The sequence below is a fragment of the Zeus faber genome, assembly GCF_960531495.2.
Source record: "Zeus faber genome assembly, chromosome: 12".
Lineage (NCBI taxonomy): Eukaryota > Metazoa > Chordata > Actinopteri > Zeiformes > Zeidae > Zeus > Zeus faber.
The window spans coordinates 17,252,885-17,265,377 of record NC_137196.1 but is presented as its reverse complement, the minus strand read 5'-3'; the positions used below and the strand labels follow the sequence as shown (position 1 = coordinate 17,265,377).

Sequence of the window (12,493 nt, the reverse complement as noted above, 5' to 3'; positions counted from 1 at the left end):
GCGGCAGTGCGCGACAAGCGTGGAAAAGCGAAGGTGTGCATTGGAGGCTGTGGGACCCAGATGCTCCGTTCCCAGGAGCACTGAACATTTTTAAATAACTTTTTAAAACCCACAAGCGGTTCCAGCGAGCTAGGGCCACGTATTTGATTTAAAAAAAAATTGTGTATATTATAATTTCCTTTGTTGATACAGGATTTATTTTGCAAGGGAGACCGGTTCATACACAATGGACACATACACACACTCGTAAATTCATATATATATATGTGTATTTTTTTAAATTGATATCATTTGGGAAATTGCATCATGTGGAAAGTATACTGTGGTGTTGCAATCCATTATTTCTTCACATTTGAGTCATTTCTGACAATTTGATCCGAATTCCGCCTCCGCTAGTTTCAGATCAGCCTCGGTATCGTCAGTGTGAGCTCTGTTGTAAAGCAGAAACTCGAAAAGCAAAAAAGTAAAACGGAAAAAAAGCCCCTTTTCCAGGTGGCGCGGGGCTGACAGACTCTCAGGCCCCTCGTCAGCGATCCGTCTCTCCGTCAGAGAACACAGAGCCCTGGAATATTTGTGTATCGTGTATCGATTTGGGGGTACAACCCTTAGCTGTAAAAGAGAGATAAAGAAGTTAGACATTAACTTCATTTCCAGGGGTCACTCTGAGCCTCTTATACGCGCGCACGCACGCACGCACACACACACACGCACGCACGCACGCACGCACACGCACGCACGCACTGGTGGAAAACCAAAATTTAAAAAAAAGAGAAAAGACAAGAAAAAAGCGCTTGCTGCTGCGTTTGGACTCTGGATTATTGATTTTTCTCTCTGCACAGAAAGGCCTCTGCAGCTTCCCCTCGCAGCATTCCTGCCTCCCCCCTCCAAGGTCACCGCACCTGGCAGATGGACGCTTGTTTTGTTCCACAACACGACTTTGTAGCATTTCTGCTCCACGAACAAAACTCCTTCTTTCTCGCTCCCCCCCAGCAACAGCAGGGAAAAACAGAATAAAATAAATGCAATAATAACAAGGATCCAGTAGGGGCGGGCGGGAGCCGGGGGCGGGTGTAAATAATGGGGATTCGCGGCTTCCATGTTTGTCCGGTGTGTTTCTGATGAGAATACCTTCAGAGTGAGTTGAATCGGGCTAAATGGGGATCAGAAACCGAGTCAGAATCAGAATGATTTTTATTCTGCACCAGGGAACACGTCAGACGGAGGATCGGTGTACGTCTACAGACAGCGAGCATTTAAAAAAGCTTGACCGTCTGAGAAAACACAAATAGAATCATATCCAATAAAATGGAATAAAAACTAAAGTAAAACATTTAATTAAATAATAATAATAGCCAAATATGCCCAACAGCTGAAAAATACCGAACAGAAAACAAACATATAATATATGTAAATGTGATTATTCTATGCAGAGGACAGGTTATTGGTATGGGTATAAATGATTCTGTGTATTTACCAAGTTACGACAGAATCAAAATCTGTTTACAATGAGCATCAAAAATCTAATTTAATACAATCTAATTAAATGACATATGCGTAATGTATTACCGGTATTTACAATTTTTGTTATGAAAATAAAAAAATGTAATCAAAAGTTAAATAACGAAAATAAAAATAGCGAAATGTACAGAAATAGCCAAAAATACAGAAGAGAAATAGAAATGTAAATATATATCACATATATATATATATATATATATATATATATGTGATTTTGTGCTACAATCCACATAAAAAAAATTGCAGTGTGTGTGTGAGTTGCACCATCCGTGTGCTCAGCGTGAGCAGCAGTTGTTTGAGCAGCTCAATGTGCTTCAGTTTGCACTCGTTGATTAAGTGCGTCTACGTCATTGTTCCCGCTGCTCGTAGGGCTGCGAAGCTAAAAAAAAAAACACCTGAAGAATTAAAGAAAACCCCCCCTCCCGCCCCCCGAGCTCAGGTCCGCGGCTTGACCCCCGTCCGGCCCGACCCCCGTCCGGCCCGACCCCCTTCCGGCTCGGTCCGAAAACGAACCCGTGAGAGCGTACTCGCCGTACGGAATTTTCTCAGAAATCTCTCCCAATCACGGCATCACAAAAGTCGGCGATTGGGGTTTTAGGGCCCAGGCAAAGGTTGCTCCTCCGCACTTTTATAGAATTATTAAGTAAGCAATTATGATAACCCACTGTTTTAAAGATAATAGGACGATAAGGTTCTGCCAAACTCACACTGTAGTTTGCCCTCGGGTTTGCTCTTCCTGAACAGAAAATCAATGGCTCCCGCTCCGCCGGGGCCACGGTCCAACCGTTGGCTTTGCTTTTTGACATTTTCTGTCCGGAATTAAATGTGACCGGAGGAAAATCAGTCACGCGTGTAATCATATTTGATCATTTTGTTTAATTTTTTAATCATCCAAACCCCCGCTCCCCCCAACCTACCCGGCTATAACGGATTTTTTTTTGATTTTTTTTTTTTTTTATCAACGCTCATAAACCTTGAATGACTATATATTGATAAAGGCTGTTTAAAGTGGCATTGGAACGATAACATTTGCACTGTGAATGCGGCTCACGGGCTCTAGTGCCTCTGCCCCGATAAGCCCGGTGCCGGGGCTGGGGCGGAGGGCGACGCAAGCATCAAGGGGTCAAAGGTCACCGCATCATCGCCGCGTTGGGTGGAGAATCGCTGACAGGGTATCAGAGGGGCTGAATTTAATACTTAAGACGGGTTTATGGACAAACCATCTTGGTCTTATCCAATTAAGTTTTGCAGGAAAGTAGTATGTATTTTGTACAGGGCAGAGGTCAGTATTAGCTATAAACCATGATTAACTAGATGGTTTTGTTATTATTTTCTTTCGGTCAGATAGCAAGGTAAGAGATTTGGAACTGCAATTAATATAACCGCTACTCAGTACGACAGGAATACAGTGGAGGGGACGAGGATTTTCTTGGATTTCTCTCTATGAAGTGAAATATAAAGTGAGTTGGGTTCAACATTTAAATCGAACCGAACGGGTAATTATAAAGGAATGCGGTGGATTCAGGGTTTCGGCTTAGGGTTTAGAAATGTTGACATTTTGCGCAGAACAACTAAACTCATGAAATAAAATAACAATAAAATATATAAATAAAAGTATAATAATAATAATAATAATTAGAAGAAGAACTTATCGGTGTTGAGAAATAAATCAGTGACTCTACGACCGGTGGAGTTCACAGACCGCCTGGCGCAAAAATAAACATCATTCTACAGCATGTAAAAATTATATTTTATTTATAGTTATTTGTGTCGCTCAACGGCCTTTCACACAAATATGTTTAAAACAACAACAACAAAAAAAAAAAAAAACCTGGGCTGAGTGGAAACAGGAGAAGCAGAGTGACACTTTGCCCCGATCAATATCAATAAAGCAATCAGAGTGTCAGGACCCTATAGGTTTGGAGGGATCAGCAGGTGAATATGCTTTTATAGCTTTACTGTGGAGGTGGGGCAGTGGCTCCAGGTACAGCCAACCACCTACCTACCTACCTACCTACCCACATACACACACACACACACACACACACACACACACACACACAGGTTGGGCCAGAGCTTCTTAAACGCAAGAGGAATCTGTCCAGACAGCGGGTGTACTTTGCTCATGCCGGTCGTAAAGAAGACGTAAATACAAACCGACTTCTGAACTGGATGACATGGGAGCGGACCTTCAGACGGCGGACGATCAATTCCTCCAACACGACACTGTGGCCAAATACATGGAAGGTTGAATTAGTCACATAAGTCTGAAGAATGACTCAACTCCAAACCAAAACCAACAGTGTAAGAAAATGCCATCTCGGGTTGTCGTACCTCAGCTTCTCTCTTGCCGAAAGTGTGTTCTTATTTACTTTCCAACCCGGTGGATACAGCATGGCCATTAGGAATAGGCCTATTTTTCCTCTGGGGAAACCTCGGATCATGATAGAAAACCGACAAATTAGTTAAATGGGTTCATTTTCTGTTTCATTTTGAGCTGGTTCTGCATTGCATCCAGGAGCCTTGTAGCCTGCAGCCGTGACCTGCTCAGCCCAGTAGCTGTTGGATGCACTGCCACCTTGTGATGCCCTCTCCAACCTGCACCTAAAAAAAAATTAAAAAATAAATAAAAAAACACTTTCACAGGAGGACCTTGTTGGATCCCCTGACTAGGTTGGTGTCTCAGACCTTGCAGCGGGTGGGGGTGAGGGTGGTGGGTGGCAGGACACAGGAGGACCCTGCACAATCACAGCACAGTCCTGAGGGTCAAACCCATTGTCTTAAGCATCAAACTCCGCCCAACCCTCCGTCTTCTCCTCTCCTCCACCGTCCACGCGTCTCCATCCACTGCGCCGCTGAAGCCGGACGTACGAGGCCCGCTCCACACGCCCAGCGGGGAGGCTTTGGGGGTGGGCGGGGGGGGGGGCGGACGACCTCTCGTGATCCAGTGAGCAAACACAGGTCCCCCCCATCGACAGGCGGCGTCCCCAGGATCAGCCCAGGGCCAGGGGGGGGCAGATAGTGGCGTCTCCCGCCAGGTCTGGAGGCCGACGACGGCGCTCGTCTAGTGCCCGCAACTGACGTCCAATGTGACGAGACAATGTGTTATAATAACGCCTTGTTGAGTCATGAGTTACACATATCAAGTGGTTACCGAGTTTCTAATGTTCGACGGGTAAAACCAAGAGAGGTCATGAAGACGTTATAGTCTCAAAAGGCAATTCCTTCTATTCTCAGCATAGTAATAGCAGTAATAAACCGCTTTTATCAACCCCAACCCAAGGGATTATTAAAGCTCTATCTCATCTTTTCGAAATAGCTCTGTCGTGCTTTAAAAACAAATACCGCAGAGCATGAATAAAAGCCCACTTCCACTTCATCTAAACAGACGTGTTACCAGAATATCGCCACGGCCCCCCCTTCGAAGAACGAACGGCGAACGAAGACACCTCGGGGTGCGGAGGTTTGCCGGGGCGCGGGCCTGCGGCCTCCGAGGGCGAGGGAGTGACAGGGTGATGGATGCCTTGTTATGTGCGGCCGCTGAACGCCGCTGCGTGCGGTGCCAAGTGAAGAGACGCTCGTGTTAGGCACGGGGGCCGGTGGGTGAGAACATAAAAACGCCCTTTTGGCCGTCCCCATTTCTTGAGGCTGGGCAGGCGGCTCGTGAAAGAAAAAAGAAAAAAGAAAAAGGTATTTATGCTTTCTTAAACGATGCCTTTATTTAGAATTTTCTTTTATCATACTGGTCAATTGGGTCCATTAAATGTTAACACTTAGGGCGTGTAGTGTTGCCGCAGTTAAAGCCCGCCGCCAACTCTCTCGTTTTTACTTTTTTGTTTAAATGCCCTAACCGTCTTCCTGATGACTTATCACACGCTGGTGCTATTTTCAATTACCCCCCCACCACTCCACCTCCACACCGGGTCAGACGCCGCACCGCAGGAGAAAGGCAACAAAATGCAAATCCATCCTTTTCTAGTCGACTCTGGCGACATGCGAGGCTAAACTAACAAGAAAACAAACCCCTTTCGCATTTCAATGGACGGCTCGAGAGAGGAACAAAGGAGTCGAAAGGATAATAAAAACACGACAGCGGGTGTGCTAATGTCCCAAGATTCAGTTTGAACTTTACTTCAGCTATAATGGTTTGTTTTAAAAGCACTTATCAGCAATACAGAGTGAACAGCATCATGATACACGTAGGACCGCAGACATCAAACATTCATGCCAAACAAGTGAATACTACTGAAGCTTTTCTTTTCTCTTTTCTTCTTCTCAAAACAGGACAGTCGTATGTATTGAAAATAAGGTACAAAAGAGGCTTTTCGTTAACACCTTTGAACAACAACACTACCATAAAGCGTATTAGTGCTTCTAGCTTACAGGTGTTATCATGATCAGTGGAAAGAATTAAAAACTGGTAGACAAAAAAGCTGTGCCCTGCTCCTTAAAAATCAATGTTTTTTTTGTTGTTGTTTTTTTTGTGCTGGCCAACCGAGCGAGCGGGTTACCCTGCGGTCCAGGGGGAACTGGCTTGTGTCAAAGGTAAGGCAAGCTCTGTACATAGAGAACCGTTAGCTTTCTCCCCAAATAAAACACTGTTTGTCTTTCTTTTCAAAGTGTCCACGTAAATTCATGTCATTACTGAATTAGTCCAAAGAAACAACATGTTTCTATTGATGAGGATATTGCAAAAAAATATATATATTAAAAAAACAAAACGAAACAGACAAAAGAAAAAAAAAAATCAACATCGATATCAAAGCAGAATGTTTCAGGTTTGAGGCTACATTTTAAGGAGGCGATGATATCCTATACATTTTTTTGGGAGGGGGGTGGCGGGGGGTGGAGATACAAAATAATTTACTCTACATTTTCATCTTAGTGTCCGAACAGATTGTACACACTAGCTCCTTAAATGCGGAATCTGTTTAAAGCAAATAGATAGGAGTAAGTAATACAAGATAAGAGAGCACCATATTCCCCATACAAGTTTATTTTTTGGAAGCAAATGGCACAGAGTAATCAATGGTTAATTAGCAACGCTCACAAAATCCAGAGGACCTTCGACGGACAACACCCACTTAAGAGTCTCAAAACGGTGTCTACCACAAATAATGACAGAGATGCTCTTGTGTAGGCCGCCGTGTGAATGCGCGCGACCGCCGTGACGTGGCGCTGCGTGGGCTTGTGAGGCTCGCCTCCCCCAACGTATGACTACGAGGAGGGGGGCTTGGGGGAGTTTAACCATCGCTTCAGAGGAGGCCTTCAAGTGCCAACAACAGAAACAACCCAACGCGGACACCTTCCGTCGCGTGGCGCCGCCCTGCAAAAGGATGCTGTTACACTGGACCTTTGGATGTTTGGACACACTGAAGAGTTTCACACACGCTGTGATCATAAAAAAAAAAAAAGAAAAGCACTGAAAATTCATGTCAGTAGCTTCCAATACCAATACACTTGCATAAGAGGTTTAGCAAATACGACAGAGGTGACGAGGTCCGGGCCGGAGGACAAAAAAAAAAAAAAAAAACAAACAAACAAACAAAAAAAACAAAAAACAAGACATCCTCCCTCCGCCTTTAAGACATTTTTTTTTTAAAGTGGTCGCCTTCGGCTGTCAGACAGGGGAGGAGCTGTGAGGGTGGAGGAGAGGTTGCGGCAGCAGCTAGTGTGGGGGCGAGAGAGAGGGAGAGAGTCCGATGGGGGAGGGGAGGGGAGGGGGGGGGGAGGGGAGGGGGGTCTCTAGTAGAGGAGGATGCGTCGCTCGATGGCCTTGCGGCAGATGGGACACTCGCTCATGCGGTCGCCGCACAGTTGGCAGGTTCCGTGTCCGCACATGAAGATCATGTTCTTCAACCGGTCCAGACACACCGGACACATGGTCTGTTGACAGAAACACAAGAGCATTCTAGCTTTGGTCCCAAAAGGCTTGTTGTACTAGGATAATGCTGTACTAGGATAACACAGTACTAGGATAACGCTGTACTAGGATAATGCTGTACGAGGATAACGCTGTACGAGGATAAGGCTGTACTAGGATAAGGCTGTACTAGGATAAGGCTGTACTAGGATAAGGCTGTACTAGGATAAGGCTGTACTAGGATAAGGCTGTACTAGGATAACGCTGTACGAGGATAACGCTGTACGAGGATAAGGCTGTACTAGGATAAGGCTGTACTAGGATAAGGCTGTACTAGGATAATGCTGTACGAGGATAACGCTGTACGAGGATAAGGCTGTACGAGGATAACGCTGTACGAGGATAAGGCTGTACTAGGATAATGCTGTACGAGGATAACGCTGTACGAGGATAAGGCTGTACGAGGATAACGCTGTATGAGGATAAGGCTGTACGAGGATAACGCTGTACGAGGATAAGGCTGTACGAGGATAAGGCTGTACGAGGATAAGGCTGTACGAGGATAACGCTGTACGAGGATAAGGCTGTACTAGGATAAGGCTGTACGAGGATAAGGCTGTACGAGGATAACGCTGTACGAGGATAAGGCTGTACGAGGATAAGGCTGTACGAGGATAAGGCTGTACTAGGATAAGGCTGTACTAGGATAAGGCTGTACTAGGATAAGGCTGTACGAGGATAACGCTGTACGAGGATAAGGCTGTACGAGGATAACGCTGTACTAGGATAACGCTGTACTAGGATAATGCTGTACTAGGATAACGCTGTACTAGGATAACGCTGTACTAGGATAACGCTGTACTAGGATAAGGCTGTACTAGGATAACGCTGTACGAGGATAAGGCTGTACGAGGATAACGCTGTACGAGGATAAGGCTGTACTAGGATAATGCTGTACGAGGATAACGCTGTACGAGGATAAGGCTGTACGAGGATAACGCTGTATGAGGATAAGGCTGTACGAGGATAACGCTGTACGAGGATAAGGCTGTACGAGGATAAGGCTGTACGAGGATAAGGCTGTACGAGGATAACGCTGTACGAGGATAAGGCTGTACTAGGATAAGGCTGTACGAGGATAAGGCTGTACGAGGATAACGCTGTACGAGGATAAGGCTGTACGAGGATAAGGCTGTACGAGGATAAGGCTGTACTAGGATAAGGCTGTACTAGGATAAGGCTGTACTAGGATAAGGCTGTACGAGGATAACGCTGTACGAGGATAAGGCTGTACGAGGATAACGCTGTACTAGGATAACGCTGTACTAGGATAATGCTGTACTAGGATAACGCTGTACTAGGATAACGCTGTACTAGGATAACGCTGTACTAGGATAAGGCTGTACTAGGATAACGCTGTACTAGGATAACGCTGTACTAGGATAGCGTAGAACCCACTTTCTCCAAACCACAAACATCACAACTTCCTAATTGGCTCAAGCGGCTTTCTGAGTGACTCTCTCTTCTAACCCTAACCCCCCCTCCCCCCAAAAAAAACAGTTATGTGTACCAGATTACATTTTTTTGATGTGCAGATATACATTAAACTGGAGGATAAAGAACAGATATAACCCAAGATAACAAAAAACAATTAAAAAAAATACTAAAGATAAAGATGAAGAAAGAAATGACACTCAGTAAATACTGTATTTTTTTTAACTTACAACTATAAAACAACAGGAGCTTGACACAGTAGAATTATATAATAATTCAGCAGTGGCACATAAAGGACACAAGAGGGAGTCAGGAACTTAAATATGTCATTCTTCAGACCAAAAAACAAAACCATCAACCAATGTGCTAAAGACGTTTGGCGTGTTGGCTAAATATCTGATTTACTTATTTCATCCTAAGTTATTCAATCCTCCATAATAATCAAATTCTAAGATTTGACTTGAGGTTCGTGACTGAATAAAGGCGACAGAATTGAAATAATCGGTAAAGTTTACATGAAGCAGTTTGCTTGATAAAGGAGCTGTTTTCAACTCAATGTATATTTTATGTTCATATTTAATATAATTATAATATATTCAGTCTCCTGAACGACTGGAGAGTTCTGATAAATGACTTTCTACTCTGTGTGTGGAATTATGCGGCTAGTAGTGACCACGAAACCTGTCTTCTGCCTCGCTTCAAATTTAAGAATACAGAGATTTAAGAGGATTATTGCAAGCGGCTGTATGATGGATAAGCTTCTGTGCGTTTAATTTATTCATCAATAAATACGACAATTTCTCTTTTTTTGTTGCAAATCTTGCAGCATGGAGCTTCCCAGGCACAAATAAGATACCTGCTCTTTGATGTCCTGCAGCTGCTGCTGCAGCTTCTGCACGTCGGCGTTGACGTTGGTGTTGTCTTTATCTCTCTGCAGAGCGGGGATGTTGCCGCTGGCTGCAAGGCAACAAGAAAATCACACAAACATACACGCACACACACACACACACACACACACACACACACACAAGGAAAAATACCAAAAATGGAAATCAGGTGTTAGTGAAGGGACAGTAGGAATGGCACAGTAGAGACGTGATTCCTCAGTCAAAATGCTCCTCAGCCCAATCAAAAAATAAATAAAAACATTTTCCGGCATGAGCCAAGCTGGAGGGTTACAATGCTTAGGACAATAAAAGACAAGCACAACGCATGCACCCTGAAAGGGCGAACGGTCCCTTCTAGAGAGACTTCTGCCTGGTTTTTGCGCTTTCCATCTCCAATCACCTGCTTTGAAGGGTTAAAGGAAAATGGTGTTTTTTAGTGTTTTTTTTTAGCCTTAACATTATTTTTCGATCATTGGGAGTCAACCTCAATGAAAATTGATCTGGTGTTGAGAGAACAGCATCGGCGCAGGGTCGCACAATGGGGCACGATTGCCGACAGCCGGCAGAAGCTATTCCCTGGATCGTACTGGACCAATTTGAAATATTCTGATGTCAATCACTTATGTCCCAATGATGGAAAAGTACGTTTTAAGTAAAAAAAATAAAAATAAATACCAGAGTTTTCAACTTATCTGAATGTGACTATAATGCTGCAATGCCATGGCCTGTCTGGCTACTGGCGTGGCATGATCCACAGCATACTGCCAGTCCAGCCCAGACTGTGTGTAAACAGTGACCACCGCTACGATACCTGGATATGCATCACATATATATACCGGTATCTACTGTTGAGAGGTGGAGGTTTGGGGGGGAAGGGAGAGTGGCCAGGGCAGCGCTGCAATCTGGAGGGGGGTAGATTCATCGAAGGGAGGTGGGGGTGAAGACATACTTACACCAACTCAGCGCCAGATTGTTGGGCTGGAGAAGGTCCTGCGAGCCCCCTGCCATAGAGTTAGAGCTCCCTGCTGAGGATATAACCAGTCACATTGTTATAGCAAGAGTCCTCCTCACAAGCTCAACAGTTGGCCTGAGGACCAATACCAATACTCATACTACTACTAAAGCGTCAGAGAGAGCAGAGCTACAGCTAGCAAGTCAGAAAAAACGTGATCAGAGGCAGGAGTTAAAGGGGAGAAGAGAGAGCCTCTTTCCAGGCAGAGTGGATGGTTTAAAAGTTAAGTGGCAATTCATTTGTTGTAATTTCCCCATTTCGCCAGCACATGAAGAACAAGGTTCGCGGCCTAAGGACTATTCGACGGTTTGCGAACGCCGACAATTAAGATACAGATCACAGACACGGTGCGCTAAAGTCTTTTCATATCGTGTTATGGCTTTCAAAAGTGTCAAGCGGTCGACGCCGGTGGGACGAGGTTAAAAGTCAATGCTGCCCCTTGCATGAGTGTATGAGTGGTATGTATATATATTTTTTGGGCTGTGTGGATATTTGTGAACCTTAACACCAGTTCCCCTTTTAACTCAACGTAAAACAGAAGAGGAAACACAATAAAGACCACTCGTGAGGTGCACTGCGGGAGGTGTATGAACATGTGGAGATGGAAGGATGTGTCCCGACTTAGACGAGACGATGCATGAGGAGTCCGAGGTCTGCTCACCGACGTTACACCAGAAGGTTTAAAAATCGATTCAGCGCTGGGTTGTTTCTTTTTGGCTTCACTTAACGGTAGTAGCATTTAAATGAAAAGCGAAATGCGGTGTCCTACACATTCCCCGAGCGTAATTGGGAAAGAGATTGTCTTGTCTGCCAAAAGTGAGGTTTTGAGCGAATGCATGGAGGTGCACACTGGCATGAGGAAACGAGTCGACGATGCAAAAACAACGACAGTAAACCAATGGAAATGCATCAGCAATACAGCGGGGAAAAACACATGAAGGAGGAAAAGAAAAGCTGAGATCTGAGTCATGAGCAGGAAAGAAAGCGGCGTAAAGGAGTAAAAAAATAAGGGAATTAAAAGGGAACGTGTGGAAGATTCACTCACTAAGGTCCTCATCATCATCATCATCATCATCATCATCAGCGGCATCATCCTCCATACCTTTCCCTCCACAGCAAAGGACGAAGGGCGTGCGGTGTTCTACGACAGCCCGGCACTGTACGCACTTCTTCATGAGGCTGGCACAGTCTGCAGGGGGGAGGGAGGCAGACAGCGCGGGGTGTGAGAAAACGAAGGCGCCAGGTTTTTCGGAATAAAATGGAAAGCCGTGGCGGTGTTCGAGGACGCTCGACTTACTCTCACAAGCGCACATGTGACCACAGGGCTGGAAGAGCACGGCGGCTTTTTTGTCGGAGCAAACGACACACTCCTCGATCTGCGGAGGAAGTCGAAAAAGGAAAACAAAAAAACACAAAGTCGCGACCGCGACATTTCAGCTGTCGATTTAACAACTTCATCTTTTGTCTTTTAGGTTCATTTTATACCCCTTTAATAATGTCGAAAAAAATACATCCACCTGAGGAAGGGAAAGACAAGGATATTGAAACATCAAAATTTGGGTCGACAACTAATTTGCCTGAAGGAAACACCGGCTCGAAATTCCCATGGAATTTGGATGGAAACAAATGTTTTTTATAAAATGGTGATTATTTAATAATTGTGACAGCTACAACGTCAAGGCTAATAAGCTCCCGGGGTTGTCTCGCCGTCCAGATGCG

At 44.8% G+C, this 12,493-nt stretch overlaps 1 protein-coding gene across 3 annotated transcripts in view; it reads right to left on the bottom strand.

The window, feature by feature from the left end:
- Positions 1-5,525: 5,525 nt before the first annotated feature.
- mib1 (MIB E3 ubiquitin protein ligase 1) overlaps positions 5,526-12,493 on the bottom strand; it is a 65,595-nt gene continuing 58,627 nt past the window's right edge. Inside the window, exons 18-22 of one of the 3 annotated variants that reach the window (XM_080011175.1) lie at positions 12,072-12,150; positions 11,820-11,963; positions 10,716-10,787; positions 9,732-9,832; positions 5,526-7,404 (exon numbers count right to left, since the gene is read on the bottom strand). In XM_080011175.1, coding sequence (XP_079867301.1) covers positions 7,264-7,404; positions 9,732-9,832; positions 10,716-10,787; positions 11,820-11,963; positions 12,072-12,150 — 537 coding nt within the window. In that variant the 3' untranslated portion in view covers positions 5,526-7,263. The remainder of the gene's footprint in view (positions 7,405-9,731; positions 9,833-10,715; positions 10,788-11,819; positions 11,964-12,071; positions 12,151-12,493) is intronic. The other 2 variants (XM_080011176.1, XM_080011177.1) reach the window with 2 other exon arrangements.